The sequence below is a fragment of the Desmodus rotundus genome, chromosome 3 (genome assembly GCF_022682495.2).
Source record: "Desmodus rotundus isolate HL8 chromosome 3, HLdesRot8A.1, whole genome shotgun sequence".
In the NCBI taxonomy this organism is placed as follows: Eukaryota; Metazoa; Chordata; class Mammalia; order Chiroptera; family Phyllostomidae; genus Desmodus; species Desmodus rotundus.
In genome coordinates, this window is record NC_071389.1 from 62449474 (window position 1) to 62470061 (window position 20588).

The 20588-nt window shown below is 35.2% G+C and overlaps 1 protein-coding gene across 1 annotated transcript in view; it reads right to left on the reverse strand.

The window, feature by feature from the left end:
- Positions 1-4812, reverse strand: part of COL24A1 (collagen type XXIV alpha 1 chain) — a 307987-nt gene extending 303175 nt beyond the window's left edge. The window contains exons 1-2 of the mRNA XM_024565351.4: positions 4803-4812; positions 3399-4753 (exon numbers count right to left, since the gene is read on the reverse strand). Coding sequence (XP_024421119.2) covers positions 3399-4753; positions 4803-4812 — 1365 coding nt within the window. The remainder of the gene's footprint in view (positions 1-3398; positions 4754-4802) is intronic.
- Positions 4813-20588: the final 15776 nt, after the last annotated feature.

Here is a 20588-nt window from a genome sequence, read left to right on the forward strand (position 1 = left end):
TAATAAAATAAAAACAATCTTCAGATCTAGGCTACCAGAGAAAAACTGACACAGAATCTAATAGATGTAATGAACTTCAAAGACGATGAAATAACTGCATAGGGACAGAGGGAAAAACAGTCACCTATGAGCAGGAAATTGGCTGCCCTCAGACTTCAGACAGTAGCATCCACTCCGAGAAATAGCAGAGCAATCCCCACAAAGCTCCTCATTTTATCCGCATTCAATCTCTCCTGAGCTCCCTAAAATCTACACTATGCTGAAGTAGGGTTCTCAAAGCTGAACAATGACTTTCCCATCAAAAGACCCAAAGGATTTCCTCCACCTTTTCTCAGTCCTCATCCTCTTTGACTTCTCTGTAACTTTCTGCATCGCTGATCAATTTCTTCTCAAATCTCTCTTCTTTGGCCTTTGGTATGGTACACTACATTCTTCTTTCCCGTCTGACTAGTATTTCACATTTCTGCTTTTTTCCCTCCTGTAACCCCAAATCAAATATTCCTCATGATTTGGATCCTGGCCTTTAGTCAAACTCCTTTCCTTGAAGTTATCCAACCTTATACCTTCAACTACAATATTGATGGGAAGACCCCAAAATATATATCTCCTATGATGACCTCTCTTTATACTTGAGTTTCTTCAACTTTTCCAACAGCTAACTGAATTGTCAGCAGAACTTAATGTTTTAACTTAGTTTCTTTTCCTAAAATCAACTTCCTTTCTTAATTATTGTTTTTAGAATTATCACAATTCTCTCAATCCACAGGGTTAAAACTTGAGTTGTCTCTGATTCTCTCTCTCTTTTTTAACTTGGTCCCTAAGTCCAATCAATTTACTAGTTCTACCAACCCTTCCTTTAAAATATATCTTGAATCCTCCCTTTCTTTTGCATTTTCACTGCTGTCATCCTAATGTCCTAGTCTTAGAACAACAAGATGACAGGAACTTCCTGTCTGGGCACTGCTATCACACTGAATCTCCTATTAATATGCCTGCTTAGAAACCTACAAAACTCGCATTGAGAAAATGGAGTTAGAATTATCACTCTGACAATTAAGGCTCTCCACAACCTGACATCTAGGTTGGGTCTTATATTTGTTTAATATTATTCAGCCTAACATTGTGAAAGAGTTTGAGCTTTAGAGGCAGAAAACCTGGCACTAAATCTTGGTTCTATCATCTATCAGTAATGTGGTTATGGGCAAGTATATTAACTTTCTCTAGCTTTTAGTTTATTCAGCTGAAAAAAAAAGAATAATAATACCAACCTTACAAAGTTCTTTTAAAATAAGATAATAAATGGAAAGGGTATGGCAGAGTGTCTGCCACAAGGTAAACACTCAGTAAATGATAGTTATCATGTTATTTTTCCTATATAAAAAATATGCAAGTTCCTTTCACCTACCAAAATCATATCCATTCTTTGGGTCCTAGGTTATAACTAACTTTGTCCATAAGAACCTATCCTAACAGCTCAGCCTTAAGTGATCTTTTTTAGAGATCCCTTCAAAAAATATTTTTCTTACCTTTGAACATATGTACACTGTGTATTTAGTTTGTATCTCTCAGCAGCATTTATCTTATATTACCATGAGATATAGTTATACATGTACTTCTTACAGCCCCACTATTGAAATGTAAGCTCCTTCTGTGCAGTGATTGTTCTCTACAGGCTCTGTGTTTCTGTTTTATTCATAGTAGAGACTAAACACATATCAGTTGAAACTTATTGCTTTACCTACCAATGTTGAAATGACTATTTTTGGTTTTAAAGAAGAGATTAATGTTCATCTTATCACACTGACTTGTTCTGAAGAATTGTTTCCGTAACCATTTGTTTCATATGACCTACTCAGTAGCTCAGTTTGATTATTATTATGTTGGTAATTAATTGTCATAGCTAAAAAAGAGTTTATTTCTGCCAGGTGGTGAAAGACAAATACCATATGATCTCACCTTTAAGTGGAACCTAATCAACAAAATAAACAAGCAAGCAAAATATAACCAGAAACATTGAAATTAAGAACAATCTGAAAGTAACCAGAGGGGAGGTGGGAGGAAGTAATGGGGGGAAGAAGGGGAAGGGCTTTCAGGAACATGTATAAAGGACACACAGACAAAACCAATGGGGTAGAATCAGAAGAGGGCGGTGGGGATGGCTGGGGTGGAGGGAGTGGTGGGAGGTAAATGCAGACAACTGTACTTGAACAACAATAAAATAATTTATTCAAAAATAAATAAAAAGAGTTTATGTCTCTATAATAATATTTTCTTCAGGTTTTATTTTAAAACCTTTAAGCATTCATTCTAATACCAGTTGCTCAATACATAATAAATCACTTCAAGTAATAACCACAAGGAAACATAAGCTAAGTAAGTGGCATCATCTCCCATTCTACATTCTGTGGTTTCTGGAACTAAACCAATGACTTAAATTTTATTTTCATCAAAATATACTTTGAGATATATTTTGGTTTTCTTGAAATTAAAAAATTAATTTCTAAAGACATTAAGATTAAGGTACAGATATAAAAGGCAAAAACAATGTTTCTCATGTTATGATTTTAAATATATTTACATGAGTTTTAAGTTACTTAAACATTCTTCAAATGGTCATCTTTAATTGCACCTACACAACAATAGAATTTCAGAGCTCAAAAAATCAGTCTATTATCTCATAGCTTTCTTTATATATTATTAAACGAGTGACTTGGCTGGATTTTCCATTGACAGGACTGATGGGCTGACAGATGTTTTTTTCTGAGGTAGATGGAGCTTCTATTAATCCATAAGTGCAAACTGACTATATCATTAAAGGTTAAGTGAAATATGTTACTGAGAGTGCTTCATAGAAATTAAAATATTTTATTTAGAATGATAACATAGGGGGTTGCTTTTTCCCCATCAATGATTCACTACAAAATTATGTGTATCTTAAATAAATTTTTCACTCTATTTTAGTGCATTTGATACTATTGTGCTAAAAAGATACTAAAGGGATATTTTTTTAGTCTACCATAATTTTTACATCCTTCTCCTCACATGACTATGCATTAAGCTTATGGGGTTTTTTTTAATGAAAAAGGCTGATCTATACTTAGCAGTTGAATCCCTGGTTGAATTTCAACTGAACAAGAAAAACATATAGCTTACTCACCACTTTACCAGAGTTAAGTAACCTTTTCAGTCTGCCAATATAAACCAAAAAGAAAAGCACACTATTTGAGCCAGGGTTGCAATCCTGTTGGATGTATTATCACAACCATAAATTCAATCACTGTAGCCAAGACACTTTTCTGAGACAGATCTGATCTGTTCTGTGCTGTTCAATCTAGAGAATTCTTTTTGAAACATATGGTAACTTAGTGCATTAAGACATTTAAAAAACAACAACTTACGGGAGGTCCAGTGTCCCCTTTGGGCCCTCTCAGATTCTCCATTTCGATCATTGTATTAAGATCCTCATAATAATAATAATAGTCATAAAGCTCACTTTCATAGTTATTTTCAATGGGATAAGTAGCATCAGGAGCGATTTCACCTTCCTTCCTTAGATCAAGGTGATTATCCACAGGTGGCTCGTCTGTCGCTCTGTACAAGGTTGCGTTTAAAATCTGTTGCAGTTCCATGAGTTCGTTAGTGTGTAGATTTGCTGCGAGAGCGTTTTTGAGATTAGTAGCTGTACCTTGTTTTCTGTGTGGAAGAATAGATGATATCTTCTTAAACAGTGAGGTACCAGTTACTCCATCATTATGTTGTGTGGTATTGCTGGACACATTTAAGAGAGAGCTGAATTTCTCCTTGCTATTTGTTCTTGCCTCACTGAGGAGATGATGGGTCCTTGACAGGCTTGAATGCATCTGAGTATGTTCGTCAGTGATGATTTCCTTGTCCTGAATCCCACGGCTCCCAAGATCCACAGCAGACACATTCCCTGAATGAAGAGAAGTTAACTGAGATCTTGATATCCCGTGTTCTTGTTGATTATGTGCTACGGCAGATTCATTGTTGATGATACTTGGGATGTTTTCACCTTTGGTAAGTGTGTCCTGTGACAGTACTTTTTCACCAAATTGTTTAGGTAAGGGAGAATTTCCTGGTACCTTAGCTGGTGCAATAGTTGTACGCAAAAGGCTTGTCCCAGGGCGACACTGCCGTTTCACCTGTCTGCAATAGTCTGCAGATGCTTCGGTAGTAGGAATAATATCCAACTGACATACTATCCCTTCAAAACGCACAGAATTATTATTCATACTTCCTAAGGTAAACACACTGTTGGAATCAAATGTCTGAACTTCTGGAAGAGTCTCTCTGCTAAAATATTTCTTTCCACACTCAACAAACATTGAGATAACTTGCTTTCCAATAGTGATGGCAAAGGAGTGCCATCGCTCATCATGAAAACTGTAGTTGAAAAATATAGACTGCTTTCGTCCAAGGTGTACCACTAATTTTCTAGGTAATAATTGAACTCCTAACTGCAGTCTATTTTTATTTCTAATGCTGAAGAGAAATGCATTGTTCGCTCTATGTGACTGTAACCCAATTAATATTGTAAATGGATGTCCTAAGTTGACTGGTAAAATTTTCATGAGAGGTGATTCCATATAAGCATCATTTGTTAAAATGACACCTGATTCTGTTAAATGGACCCCCTGAGGTAATGGTGTAGATGATGATGATACAGCAGTCAGTGATGATGAGTGTCTTACATCTTTGCCTCCAAGGCCTAGTTGATGAAGAATATCTATGCCTGAAAATTAAAAAGAGAGAGAGAAAGAGAAAGAAAGAAAGAATCTTACTCTTATGCATTCATGTGTTCATATAAATGTTTGAGTATGAGAAAATCTTCCTTGTCTGTGTCAATAGCAATCCCTAAAATAAGCATCTTCTGTCAATAACTAGTTTCCAGGTAATGAAAGACACAGAGAGGGAAAGTCGAAAGTTATACTCCATAATTTAAAAAATGCACACCCACATACACATGCACACACACAACCCAGTATTCCTGCGCCTGAAATTTAATTAGTAAATAAATGTTCTCTCATTTTCCCAATTAGGAATCTTATTTGTTACACCAATCAATATATATATTCAAAGATTCCCAGATGTCATTTACTTCTTTAATTTAGAGCTTAACATGTGATGACTTCTATGTTAAAGAGAAACTAGGGATATACAGAAAGAAATTTGTAGTGTAGAAACCATTTTATAAATTAAACTGTAGTTTAAAAACTATAATTTTTCAAGCTGCATTCCTTTCTAACCATCTGGGAATTTACAAATCACATAAGAGTTCTCCCTACGCCTAATACCATAAGTGTATGTCACACATAAAGTATTCAGTCACCTTGATATCTCCTGGACAAGCGAACTTATCCAGTGATATCAAGTGAACAAGTAATTTTTGCATAATATGTAGACTTTTTTCAATATTTATTATGTAATATAGATGATTTATAATATGGATTTTATATAATTATTAACTTTTCAGGTTTATTTTTTACTCTAATGTTACTAATTATATATTGCTTACCTCCCTTACCCAGTTACAAACTCTGGTAAGACAGATTCTACATCTGATTCATTAGTGAATATCTACCATACCCACCTTGCAAATAGTTGATAATTTTTGAATGAATGAATTTGCCCCACCAGAATCTAATCAGATATAATATTTATCTCTAGAGGCCTATAAAATTAAATACCACTTGTAAAGAATGATAAATCCTTTCTTAAAACTGTAGCGTAGCTTTGCAGCCATATGATCTTTATTATCCTTTGGGTTATAACTTTCCCATCCTTATCTTTGTACATATATTGTATAATAATTTTCAACAGGAAATGTCAAAGAATTATTAATTCATATAACTATGATAAGTAAGGAAAAATAAAGAGTTTTAAAGACTAGCCAGGAACATTATATATATCACCTTAGTTTTCCTTTTATAGAAAATTAGAAACTATTAGATAATTTGTTATGAACAGCAAACATCATGGCAGATGTCACACCCAAGCCTGACAACTGTGTACAACAACGAAATAATTACTGAATTTCGCTCTTGCATAATCTAGCAATACAGTTAAAGCGTTTTCTCATTAGAATGATTTATAAAATACACAAATGTTTTAAGGTTAGAAACATCATCATTTATTTATTTATCATTTGTTTATAAAGTAGTTGTAATTTAATAATAGTTTTAAATGATATAATTGTTTGTATACACAATACAAAAAATCAATATCTAAGATATTGTATGAAAGTACCTCTCAAACTTTTCCACCAAAATATTCCTAACAGCAATTTAGATTTACATGCTTCTCCAGGAATTTAGGGGAATATTTTAAAGAGGCCCCATAAAAACACACACAAAAAAGTAGCTTTGACTTCTAGTATGTTTAGAATTGTACTTTATGAAAAATTTTGATTTTACTCCATAATTTGGCTATGTTTATTTTAATATAAAACAAATTACCACCTAAACCAGTTAACTACTCTCATCCCAATATTTGCACTCCTGAAACACCTACCATATTTAGTCTGTGATTTTGTGTACTCATGCCCAGCGCTGCCTGCCTCTGAGGGTGCACATATCCCAGTGTAAGGAGTAAACTACAGAACAAACACTGCTACCGTGGAAATCACAAGGCTTGAAGAATATCTAATCATAAACATGCGAAAATCATCACTCTATGATGCAAGATAGGCTATTTTTACACAAAGGGAAGATCACACTTACACAGTATGATATCAGCGGCTGCTCCTTATCCAAAGAAAACCTCTTTTTGCATTAAACGATAACCCTTGCTATCTATCACCTCAAAATTTAGATTCATTTTAAAAGGAAATACTTTGGGGAAGAGTATTATTTGAAAACTTTAGAATACACGCACACATACAGTATACATATATACATATATATACTATATATGTAGTTTAATAGTGTATATATATATTATTCAATTTACTGTTCAATAAATATCCCATTATTGAACCATCCATGAATTTCTAAAAATCTACTTGATGGTTGTATATTACATTTTGGTATTATAATAGACTCTTTTTATAACATTGCCAAATATTTTATATGAGCACACTGGGAGTTTCTGTGATAGTCAAAGATATGGTGAGTTTTTGAAATAAAATGGGAAATATTTCAAACATACAGTAAAATATATAATCTCTATATGTAGCATCTGGCTTAAATGTTAACATTTTGTTACATTTGCTATCATTCTCTTTTTTTTGTTATTTATTTATTTATTTATTAAATGTATTGAGAAGACATTTGTTAATAAAATTATATAGGTTTTGAGTGCAAAGATTTTTAATTCTTGAAGACTGGTCTGTGGTTTTACTCTTACTGCACTATCTTTATCAGACTATAATATTAAAGTTTAATTGTTTTCTGTAGTATAGAAGTTTAAATACTTTTACAATTATCTTTTATTTTTCTCATGAGTTGGATACAACTCAAATGCAAACCAAACTTGTCATATTGGCTTTTTCATTGATAGCTCTTTCCTTTCATAATCTCTTTAATTTTAATTGATTTATTCTAATTTTCAACTGCATCTTGAATTAATTTTAGAAATTTATATTTTTCTGTGAAGTAATAGCTTTCTTCTAGAGTTTCAAATGTATTACCCAAATATCTTCATGTAACATTCCCTTACAATTCCTTTTGTTTTCCTATTTCTGTGATTCTCTTATAATTTTCCAATGTTGAATATTTTGCTATTTTTGTTCTTTTGTTAAGTCAATATCATTATTGATCATTTCAAAAGACTGTTATCCTTTCTAGGTTTTTTTGTTTGTTTTCTATGCCATTAATTAATGTATGCATTTATATTAATTATCTTATCCTATTTTCTTTTGGCTTACTTTACTCTTTTTCTAATTTCTGAAGATAAATACTTATGGCATCAAAGCTATAAATTTTCTGAGTATTGCTTTAGATGTATCCTATAGCATTTGATATTTTTTGGTATTTTCATGTGGTATTTTCATTATTGTTGTTATTCTAGAAACTATGCAAATTTTGCTTGTATTTTTACACTTACCCAAATTATTTAATAAAAAGAATTTTAATTTCCAGCTAGAAGGGTTTGTTGTTTTCTGGTTTTATTACTAAATTCTAACTTAATCGCACTGTGATAAGAGAACAGTATTTAATCCGCACTTTCTATTTTTGACACATCATTATAAATGGTCAGTTTTCAATAGTGTTGGATAAACACTTGCAAAGCCGTTTCAGGGTACAGAATTTAATACTAGTTAGCTGAACCTCACTGCTTTTTTATTTCTATACTGTACATCCTCATTTACTTTTATACCATTAATGTGTCATGAACAAGAGGCAAAGAAAGTCTCTACCACCCATACATTTGGCCTTTTACCTCATGTGGTCTTAGCTTTATGAATATTGATGCATATAGAATATTGGTATATTTATTAATGTTATGCATATGTAGCCATAATATTCATTTATTGATTTGGTATTGTACCTTTTTATATTATAAAAGAACTTCTATATGTGGTTTTCGTATAATTTCTACCTTATCTGGTATTAAGACTAAGCCCCCTTTCCTCCCTTTCTTTTCATTTGCGTTGGTATGATACACCTTTGCCCATGCTTTTATTGTCACCTGCTTGGAAACACTGTGTTTTAGGTAAAAAAGGAAGATTTCGATTTATTTTGTGATCTAATCTGAAATTTTTTTATTTGAATATCAAAATTAAATCCAAGTAAAATTAAGTCATTTTACTTTGTTTTCCCATTAATTTTTTGTTTCTTTTGCTTTTTTTTATGTAGCTCCTTTGAGATTTAGAAAGGTTTGTATTTTTATTATAAGGGTTACCTTTAAAATTATAAACGAATACAATGTCCCTAGCCCTCTGTGTCTGGACGTATCTCTTACTTCTTTCCTGAAAACGTTTCTTTTTCCTTTTTTCCCTTTCTCCTTCTCCCTCACCATCTAATATCAATCAACAGAATTATCTTTCTTAGTATTTGCCTTTATACTACTAAATATCCTTACAGTATTTTTATTGGATAATATTATTTAATTCTACATACGTGCTAATCGGCAAACTCAATCTACACCCTGTCTTTTTTCCCTCCCCGCCACCTCTTTTTGGTGGTTGTACCATTCGTTCACTGTGAGTGCACATGGCGTTTGCACTCTGTTCTGTTCTCACACTTTCTTCTGATAAAGAGAGCCAGGTTTTGCAGTTGTTTTCGCAGTCATTTCCTCTTTGCTGAAGTTTATCCTCTATTAGTTTCCTCAAGAAGAGTTTATGGGAACATTGTCTGAGTGTTTCACTTTTTAGAATTGTTTGTTGGTAACATCATACCTTAAGTTTAATTAGATAAAAATTCTTTGCTGAGACTTTATTTCTTTGAATTTCTTGTGGATAAGGTTCTACATCATTAGGTGTTGCATGTTATAAAAGTCAGAAATCAACTTTTTTTCTCCTCTTAAGTGACTTGATTTTTTTCCCCCACCATACCCCAAAGAGCTGTTCTTTACCTGTGAAATGCAGTGATTGTATTTGGCTATGGCTTCATTCTGACCATTTTGGATGTTTCCAGGCACGTAGGATGCCCATTTGTTGTACAGATTGAAGTTTTGTTGTTGTTTTTTTACTTCAATAAAGTTTTCATGAGCTGTATCCTTGAGTATTTGATCTATTTTATAGCTTTGGTTTTCTTAAAACAATTCTCTTATGAGTATGTTGAATCTCCACTGCTATCTTCCATATCTATAATTTTGCTGTAATATTTTAAAATATATTCTTTATCTTCAGTTCCACTTATTTGATTTTTCTCAGTTCTATCTTTTCTGCTTCCTACAATGTCTAATCTCTTTGGGCTCATTCCAATTTCATCTTGCTTTATAAAAAGTTTTTTTACCTATGAATTCTTTTCTGAGTTCTACAAGCTCACAATTCATATCCTTTTAATGTCCTGCCATCTTTTCCTTTTTTTGAGTTCTTATATTTTGTTTTATGATCTTCATTCATAGAGGCGATTTTTTATGTGCATATTCTCATTTTTTCTGCCTTTACCTACATTTACCTTGTTGCATCTTTCTATAGATGTGTGCCAACTGCTTGTATTCAGTATTTCATAGCCCGGACATTTCTAAAAGGATGCTGGGGAGAGAAGACGAAGGGCCATGCCTTCCAAGTCTCAAAACCCAAAGACTCTGTTTCTGCATTAACAGTTTCCTACTCAAATGACTCCCTAATATAGCTCCATCTCCTCCTCTGAACCAGACCTAGTCCAGGGGAACTTCTACAGCCAGCCCCGCTCACACTCCTAACTGTCCTTCTCTTATATCTGCTCCCATTGGTATACACTTAAGAATGAATCCTTCACCTCAAGCCAGATTTTTGCATTTTCTGAAATAGGTCCCCAGTGAGCCACTTAGCTATTATCTGTGCTTCTTTCTTGTACATTCTTCTGGGAAGCTTCTGTCCTCCCAAGATTCTGTGGCACCTGTTTTATTCGAAGGCTAAAAAAAGGTTAAGTTCTTCAGGGTGTGCTTCCCACTTTAGGAAATGTGATTTTGCTGGTGCTTTCTGACATCTTCCTGTTCACTTTACTCCATAAGGCATCTGCTTTTCTCAGCATGTTTTGGGAGTCTGCAGATTATATCAGTCCCCTAGTTTTGCTGAAAATGGAATTTTCAGGTTTATTGTATCATTCACGTTGTTTCTTTTGTGTGATATCCATAAACAAAAGTGGGATTATAATATCTCATGGTGTCAAGTTTATACTTAAAGTCTATACACATTTTACAGATAAAAAAAAATCAGGCCCAGAGATATTAAATAACTTGATCAAGGTCACATAGCTGATAAATAATAGAAATAGCTTTGAGCCCTATCGGCCTGACTTCAAAGTCTGCAGTCTTGGCCCCACCGTGCTGCCTCATAGCCACTGAATTCTCCAGGCCACCCCGCACCTCCCTTAAGAAGCCTCAGCAATCACAGCAGGGCTATTGTTCCCCCACAGAAATCTCACAGTGGGGAATATTTAAGTAGCCACCAGAGTAGGTACTGGAGGTAAAATTTAATTATTATTCTAGTTTTAAGTTTTCAAATCTTAGTGTGAATATGTTTAGCAAATGCTTGAGCAGATGTTGCTAGAAGGGAGAATAAAGAGTACCTCTTAAGGACTGAAGGCACAGATGAAGGGAGTGGGGAGAAGAGGGAAAAGAAAGAAAGCCCTTCATCTGAGGACAGACTTTTTAACATTAACTTAGGCCTGAGCCTGAATATCACAAAATTGCAAATTTGAGGTTAAAGTTAGATATTTGGTACCAATAAAAACAGCAAGGAAATATTTAGTTGTCTATCCTAAGTTACTTTTTTCATGAGTGGTCCTAACCACAGAATCAATCCAGTTTGTGTCGCTAAGGAAACCAGTTACCATTTAAAAAATGTTGATTATCAACAAGGCACCTTATTCAGCGCTTTGCATGTCTTAAAGAGTAAAACTAATAGCAGCATTTATTAAATCCTTTCTATGCACCAAGCACAAGTCTAAGAACTTTATTGCATTAAGCCACATAATTCTTTTAAAAACCCTACAAGGTAGGCATTATTGTAAACCCCATCAGACAGTTATGAAAACTAAGTGATGGAGAATGTAAACAATTTTCCGAAGTCACCAAACTAGGAAGTGCGGAGGCAGAATTTGAACACATGTAGTCCTCTAGAGCTAATCTCTTAGTGTGACAACTTTTAGAAATGCACATATGCCCTGGCCGGTGTGGCTCAGTGGATTGAGTGCTGGCCTGTGAACCAAAAGGACACTTAGTTCAATTCCCAGTCAGGGCACATGCCTGGGTCAGGGCCAGGTACCCAGTAGGGGGTGTGCAAGAGGCAACCGCACATTGATGTTTCCCTCCTTCTCTTTCTCTCTCCCTTCCCTTCTCTCTAAAAATAAAAAATAAATTAAAAATCTTTTTAAAAAAGAAAAAGAAATGAACATATTATGTAACAGCAGAACTGATTGTATCTCCATCACCCATTTGTTTCTTGTGTGTAGAATAAATCGTGATGTTACCAAGACAACGCCTTGCTCTTTTTTTACTGTAAACACCAACTTTAATGACTTCATCCAAACCATGGTTTCAATAACCACATATGCTGACTCACGAAACCTCTCTTCTGGGCTTACATATCCAATTGCCTGTTGAATTTATCCAATAGAAATTAGATGTCCCACGAGCACTTCCAACTCAATATACATATTTTTCCCCAAATTTGTTCCTCTTACTGTATGCCTCTCTCAGTGAAGAGCCCCATGACCACATCAGCTGCCAGAGTAATTTTTTTATAGTGTGAATTATATCATGCCACTCTCCAGACCAAAATTCTCCAATGGTTTCCCATTACACTAAAAACACAATCCTAACTCTTCATACGGTGTGTGAACCCAATGTTATCAGTTCCCTTCTTACCTCTCTGACCTCATCCCACCTTACTTTGCTCCATCCAAACTCATCTTTTCTACTCCTTAAAACCACTAAACTCACTTTTAATTCATGGTGTTTGCATGTAGTGTTCACTCTGCTTAGAAAGCTCTAAACCTTAATTCATTCAGATCTTGGCTCAGATGTTACCCTCTCAGAGAGGCCTTCCCTGACCACACTAACTAAAATACCAAATAGTCATTCTCCTGGCCCCAGTAACTCTCTAACTCTCTAATATCTTACTGTGCTTCATTTTTTCTTTATAGAATTGAAAAATCAGAGAAAAATTATGGATACATAATTTATACACACACTTGCCTGTTGCTTAGCTCCCTAGTTGAAGTGGGAGTCCAGAGGGTTGGACTTCATCTTGTTTTACTCTTCTATTCCAACATATAGAATAATGACTAAACCAAACAGGCTCACAGTAAATATTGCTTGAATTAATGAATTAATCAATCCTATCATCTAACTCAGAAACCTAGTAATCATCTTTGATACTTTCTTCCCACCCATTCTCCATATCTTCTCAGTCACCAAGTCCGAAACAAGCTTTAGTGGGGCTCTCTTTACTCTAAGTCAGATTATAATATTAGCCTTTTGATAGATTTCTCTGCCTTTAATAATACACCCTTGCCCAATTCATTACTCATACTGCTGCTTGAGAAACCTTTCTAAAATACAGAACAAAATGAACATTTAGTTCATGACACTCCTTTCTATAACACATCAATAGTTTCTATAACTTTTGGTTCAAAACTCAAACTTCTTGTTTTAGCCCTCAGGTCCTTAATGATCTAGTCCCTGCCTGCATTTCTAGTCTCACATCCTAATAAGCTTTCCTCTTTTTAGTTTATGCTAAATGTCAAACATGATAAAAATCCCAAGATCAGAACAGGAAGATTCAGAACACAGGAAAAAAGAATTATACTATAAGTAAGAGAGTTCATACTAGTAATAAAAAAGAACCAGTAAACAAGAATGAAGTACTCAGGCTCTTCCAGCCTGTGGATGTCCTGTTTCAAAAAAAAATCTTTTTACCATTTTCCATCCTCTCACTCCCTAATGAAGAGATTATGACTTCATTCTAAAATAATTTTGCATTAATTTTGGCATGGAGCTATGTGTATCTGATACTGCTCAGTTTTGACACTGAGCAGATTAGCACATTTAAGAAGATCCTTCTAATTGTGAGTGGTATGGTGGCCTTTTTGCAAAACTCTCAAGAAATGTGAGTGGATCATTGGGGCCCCCATCTTGACTCCCTTTTTCAAACTCTTCTTTTTCACTCGTTCCACAACAGCATCCACCCCCACATGCTACATATGTAGTAGAAAATTTAAACTTGCCCAAAGAACAGTTCTGTCTTCACCCTCAGCTCCTGGGAAGTAATCAATAAGCCCTTGAATGTCTTGCCAGATAAAAATTGTTTACCTGGGGGCATTGGCCCATACCACATAGTCTAACAAAGTGATTTGTGGTGAGGGCTTTGGGCCATGTGGTATCAGTTCAACCTCCAGAGGGTCAGTTGCATGAGCAGTCAACCACACCCATGTGATGGGGTCTCAATAAGGACTCTGGACAAGAGTGCTCAGGCGAGCTTCACAGGTTGGCAATAGTCCATACACACTGTCACATTGTATTGCTGGGAAAGTTGGCACTGACCGTGACTCCCCTGAAAGAGGACAACTGGAAGCTTCACATGTGGGACTTGCCTAGTCCCTGCCCCATGTGTTTCTCCCTTGGACTGATTTTAATCTGTATCTTCTTCTGTAATAAACCATAACTGTGAGTAAAACAGATTTCATTGAGGTCCAGAAGGCCTTCTAGAGCATTTTTGAGCCTGAAGGTGGTCTTGGGAACCCTCAAACTTGCAGTTAGTCTCAGAAATAAGCATGGTCTTGAGGACCACCTTCTAATTTACACTGTCCCTTATGTATTTTTCCCTTTAATGATATATCTTCTCACTTAATGGCATTCTCCACTCTTGACATTTTTTACTTTCCTTGAATTTCTTACCATATCAAAGCTTATCTGTGCTTTTTATTAATTCCATCCTTTCGGAGACCCATTAAGTATATCCCTTCATGCCAACTTCACTCATAAGTCAATTAAAAAAAAAAGACTCAATTCAAGTATTACTTCCTTTTAAAGCCTTCAGTGCAATTTTTGTTTGTTGTCATTTTGTTATATACTAATGACAAATAGTTCCTCTCTCAGTGTGCTAATGAGATCAGTCTTCTAAGCTTGCAATGCTGATGCTGAAGTATTGGCACAGACCTTGCAAACTTGCTTGTCTTTCATTTGAAACATGTAGAGTTGGTAGCATTGATAACTATTACCTGTTAGAACTCAATAAAGTGGAAAGAGGGAAGCACAGAGAAAGGTGAAAGGAAAGAAAGACAGATAATGGGGAGAGGAAGAAAGTGCGAGAGGGAGAAAAACAAAAAGAGAGGGAAGGGAAAAGGAGAAATCAAGCCTCAGCAGGTGACAAAACTGTTACTCATGCCCAAGTAATTGACTCTAAATCCAGTGGCTATATAATTGACTCTGTGGAGGAGTGCAGAATATGCCTAAAGAAACAGATGCAGGAGAAACAATGGTTATACTTGTTTTACAATTACAACAAAACTAAAGAACCATTTCACCTGTCAATACTAATAATATTCTATCACAAATTGGGGGAACAAGGGAAGTACTAAGATTACCCCTCAAAAATAAGATTTTTTATATTTCTTACTAATTGATAGCTTAAAAGACCTTTTAAAAAATACCTAATTTTAAATAGAGTATAGAATAATAACACTTAATGAACTATAATAAATTATAGTGTTAACTCAGTATTAAAGAATTAAATTAATATAGTATAGCACTTAATTTTAACAAATTCTCACTGTTTAAAATTTTCATGTACTTTAGTCAGTAAAGCTCCAGAGCTATATTCTTTCTAGTTTGTAGAAATGACAAAATGACTGTTTAAAATAAAATTATGTAAGTTGTAAACAAGAAAGATTGTACAGGCTTCAATATACATTTCCTTTCCTTGCACATTTACTCAAGTTGACTAAATTAACTAGATAATTGCCCAATATCCACTTTCTATTGTTCTATGTAGTCTAACCCCAATAGCTGGTCAATGCCAGAATCAAGACTCAAATATAGGCTTCCTGGCTGCTAGCTCACTGACTTAAGGTACTAAAGGAAATTGTGTAAAACCAACTATTTTATTTTATTTTTTCAGTATTATGAGTTTATGGGGAAAAAAAGGATCTGGAGTATTTTTTCCACTAAAATTTATTGTATGTTAATCATGTAGCAGGCATGCACTTAGCACTTTACATGTGTTATTTCATTTGATCCACACAACAATCATATGTAGTAAGAACAACTATTATCCTCACTTTAGAGTTGCTGACAACGAGGCTCACAGTATTTTAGGCACTTGCTCAAGGAAACATAGCTAGTAAGCATCGGAACCTGGACATACACCCAGGCTTCTGGCTGCAGACCACCTGTGCTTTAGCGCAGCTGTCAAAGTATGTAAAAAGTGGCAGTTCAATAGATGAATGGATCAAAAAATGTGGTACATTTACACAATAGAATACTATGCAACAAAAAGAAAGAAGGAGCTCCTACCCTTCACGATGGCATGGATAGATCTGGACAGCATTATGCTAAGTGAAATAAGCCAGGCAGTGAAAGGCAAATACCATATGATCTCACCAATAAATGGAACCTAATCAACAAAACAAACAAGCAAGCAAAATATAACCAGAGACATGGAAATAAAGAACAAACAGACAGTGACCAGAGGGGAGTGGGGAAGGGGATAATGGGATAAATAAGGAGAAGGGTCAAGTCAAGGAACATGTATAAAGGACCCATGGACAAAGCCAAAGGGGAGAGGGGGGAAGAATTGAATGTGGGAGATGGGGGTGGGTAGGGCAGGGGAGAGTAATGGGAGAAAAAATGGGGACGACTGTAACTGAAGAATAAAAAATGTGGCAATTGCAACTTTAAATTATTCTTAATGTAAATAACATCTATTCTGGTTAAAGAGATAAAAGTAAACTTATTTATAAAATGAGAAATGTGGCTTTAACCTGTGTGTAAAATTTTTAATTAAGCATCATAAGGGGTTTTGGGGGAAAATACTTGGAGTTACTGCATCTAGAATGAGCTGCTTTTCTGTTGATAATAAACACACTTTGGATTAATTTTCACAGAAAATAATCTTCTCGAAGATGAGCATTCTACAGATAAATATTTCTACACATAGATTACTTCTATACATCAGGATTTCCACACATGGTGTTTTCATATCTTGGAATCACCGACCCGAGAAAGCTGTGCAGGTTGGGCTACATGGGTCCTGAGAGTGAGCTACAGGCTCATGTGGTATAAGTGACCATGCAGAGGGTTTGCAGCCAGCCCACGACAGTGACGGAGTGCCAAGAAAGTAAATTGCATTTGATAAAAGGGATTTATATCTGTCAACTGCTCAGGAAACAGCCTTAACAATTCATTTTTTCTTGAAGTAAAATCATTTATTCATTAGGTTATCCCCAAAGCTCAGTAATAAATACAAAATGTATATTTATTAATAGTATAATTAAAATGATTTTGTTAGCTGCATTAAAACTTAAAGGAATTAACTGAAAACATGGCAAATAACAGATGCTTATCTCTGCTCAGTCTTAAAATTTCATTAAAATGAGAACTAGGAAATGTGATTTAAAATTACACGGGCAAAGTAAATGGATAAAAGAGACAAAGCAGGTAAGAGAAATGAATGCAATTTTAAAAGATGGAAAGCAAATGAAGGAGTTAGCATGCTGGAGGATACTGAACACTAAGGACTTGCAGACGCAGGTGCTAAGGACAGGCAGGCCAACTCACATTACACAATTCTGAAAAGGCTCGAGAACTAACTGAAGGCACCATCACTGAATTCAGGAGAGAGGCATGAGGCTTCGAATGATGGAGGGAGGAAGAGTTAAAAATCTGTACAAGCAGCTTTGAGAATATAGAAGGCTCAAGCTTATGCAGAAACACTGAATCAATCATAGCAGAACTAGCAGAGAAGCACCATACTGAAAATAAAGGGATTCAGTTAAATTCTGCCTACTAAATTGTGAGACAGCCCTCTTTGAAACCCACACGGATCTCTTTATATCACTTCAACAACATGGCAAACAGAATTATATTCTACAAGATATTGGAGAGGGAACAAGTGAAGTAAGAAAGCTCAAGAATTTAAACACACCAGAAATAAAACTTAACTGTTTGTAATAGAGACTTAATGAAAATTTAACATAAAATAGAATAAAAAACTAAAATGGAAAAATAAGAGCTAAAAAAAAGGAGCTCAATCCACAAAATCCAATATCTGACCAACGGAATTTGCAGAAAGAGCATATAAATACGAGATTTGTCCAGGAAAAAGTCCAGCCATTGTTAATATAATGAGAATGGTTTGCACAACATTGATGTAACCTGGCAGCTAAGGAGAGTGGACTGAAATGCGTGTGTGTGAACAGTGATGATGCCACTGTACTAGTCAATGGGGTGGTATATGCTGTTGAGTGAGCATGTGTACTGCGGGGCCACTGTATTCAAAATGACTGAGCCAGTACAGCAACAAATCTGCATCAAGGTTTGCATTAAGCTTGCATTCCTCCATGGACTATTCAGATGATTCAGAAGGCTTTCAGGGATGATGAAATGAGTGCAGTGAAAATAAAAGTGTGGTACAAGCGCTTCAAAGATGGTCGAGAATCTGTTGAAAGTAATCCATGTTCTGGAAGGCCTGCAACAAGCAGAACACCTGAGAATGTTGAACATGTATGGGCTGCAATCAACAAAGATTGGCGACTATCAGTGTGAAAACTAGAAGCTGATCTGGGGATTCCAAAACTACTGTCTGAGATTTTGATGCAGGATCTTGGCATAAAACATGTATTGCAAAATTCGTTCACAGCTTCTGCTACAGAAGCCAGAACAGAAGGAACATCGTGCCACAGTTGCTAATGACTTGATTCAAACCACCACAAATGAACTAGATTTCCTCAAGGAGATCATCACTGGAGATGAATCATGGGTTTATAACTATGATCTGGAAATGAAGACCCAGTCATCCCAATGGAAGTTGCCTGGTTCTCCACACCCAAACAAGGTACAGCAAAGTTGCAGCAAGGTTAACTGTGTTTTTTGATTGGGAAGGTGTTGTCTGATACAAGTAAGTCCCTCCAAGCCAAATAATTAATCAGGAGTACTACCTCAGTGTTCTTCATTGGGTGAGTGGTGCAGTATGATGACAATGGCCACAGTTATGGGTGACAGGTGATTGGTAGCTTCACCATGACAACACGCCCGCTCATGCATCATGTCTCACGCAGAGTTTTTTGGCAAAACATCAAATCACCCAGGTGACTCAGCCCCACTACAGCCCAGATTTGGCACCCTGCAACTTCTGGCTTTTCCTGAAACTAAATTCACCTTTGAAAGGGGAAAGATTTCAGACTATCAATGAGATTCAGGAAAATATGACAGGGCAGCTGATGGAGATACCAACAAAGGATTTTACAGAGTATTTTGAACAGTGGAAGAAATGCTAGGAGAACTCTGTGAGGGCGCAAGGTGCCTACTTTCAGGGGGACTGAGGTACATTGTCCTATGTACAATGTTTCTTGTATCTTGTATCTTCTTCAATAAATGCCTCTATTTTTCATAGTATGAGGCTGGATACTTTCTGGACATACCTCATATGTCAGAGAAAAAGAGCTAACAAGGGAAAATTCCAAGAAAATTAATGATGTTTCCACATTGAAAGGACCTACTGAAGGTCCAGCACGATAAACTGAAAAAATAAAGACCAGCACCAAGGCACATGAAATTGTGCAATTTCAAAACATCAAGGATAAGTAGATGATCTTAAAGGCCAAAAGAAGAAAATAGAAAGGTCACATGCAAAGAATCAAGAATTAGTATAAGATTTTTTAACTGCAAACCAGAAGGCAATAGATAAAAGCTTTTACAATTCTGAGAGAAAACTATTTACAGCCTAAAATTAATTATATACCCACCCAAACTACCCTCAAACATATGGATGAAATAAACATATCCTCAGAAATGCAATGTTGCAAAATGTACCATCTAAGTTCAATTTTTCAGGATGCTACTGGAAGTTATGTTCCACTCAAATAAGAAAACAGATAATGACAAAGAAAAATCTGAGTCCCCAGACACTGAATCTAACACAGATGAAAGAAATCAACTCGACAGGAAACGCAGAGAACTACCAGTCCATGGTAGAACAGGAGAATTTGAGCTTCTAGAAGGAATATCTCAAAAAACAATTAAATAGTTAGAATATATGGTGCATTTAAAAAATATTTTTCATAGAAATTTTAGAATTCTTTTTGGAGTATGTGAGAAGTGGCAGTGATAGCGACACAGAACACAGAGCAAACAAAAAGCAGAGGCACTCGTATTGTACGGGAAAGAAAATATAAATGTATGTGGCTTGATGGTAAAAAAAATACATACATGATCATGATAAGGTAAACTCTAAATATTAATTTAACCCAAAACTTTGATAAAGTTATATTGAAAGGACAGAAAGAAGATGGGGAAGAGGGGGCATATGACAGTGTAAAAATGTCAAAACCTCACCATCAAAAATAGGGAGGCAAAATAATATAAAGCATGTTATTAAGAAATACGACAGCTAAAACCAAAGGAAGGCGCTGAAAGAGAGCTTGGGCAGGGGACTGCAGGGGTGGGTAAGGTGAGAGGGTACTGTTTGTTCTTTCAGGTTTTGCAGGAAAACTTGACTTTTAAACTATACACTTGTTACTTATTTAAACTATTTAAACTATACACTTGTTACTTATTTAAACTATTTGTTACTTAGTTAAGTCTTGAAAAGTCTCATACGTACAAATATATTTATTTCTGAGAAGTATAAGTTGGGATAATCTCTAGATCAAGTAGACATATTTATCAGTATTAAATTAAGGTTGCAGGTGATATTTGTGATATTTATAAAATCACAATTTCTCCACAAAGATTTTTTAATCTCCTGATTAAATGTTACA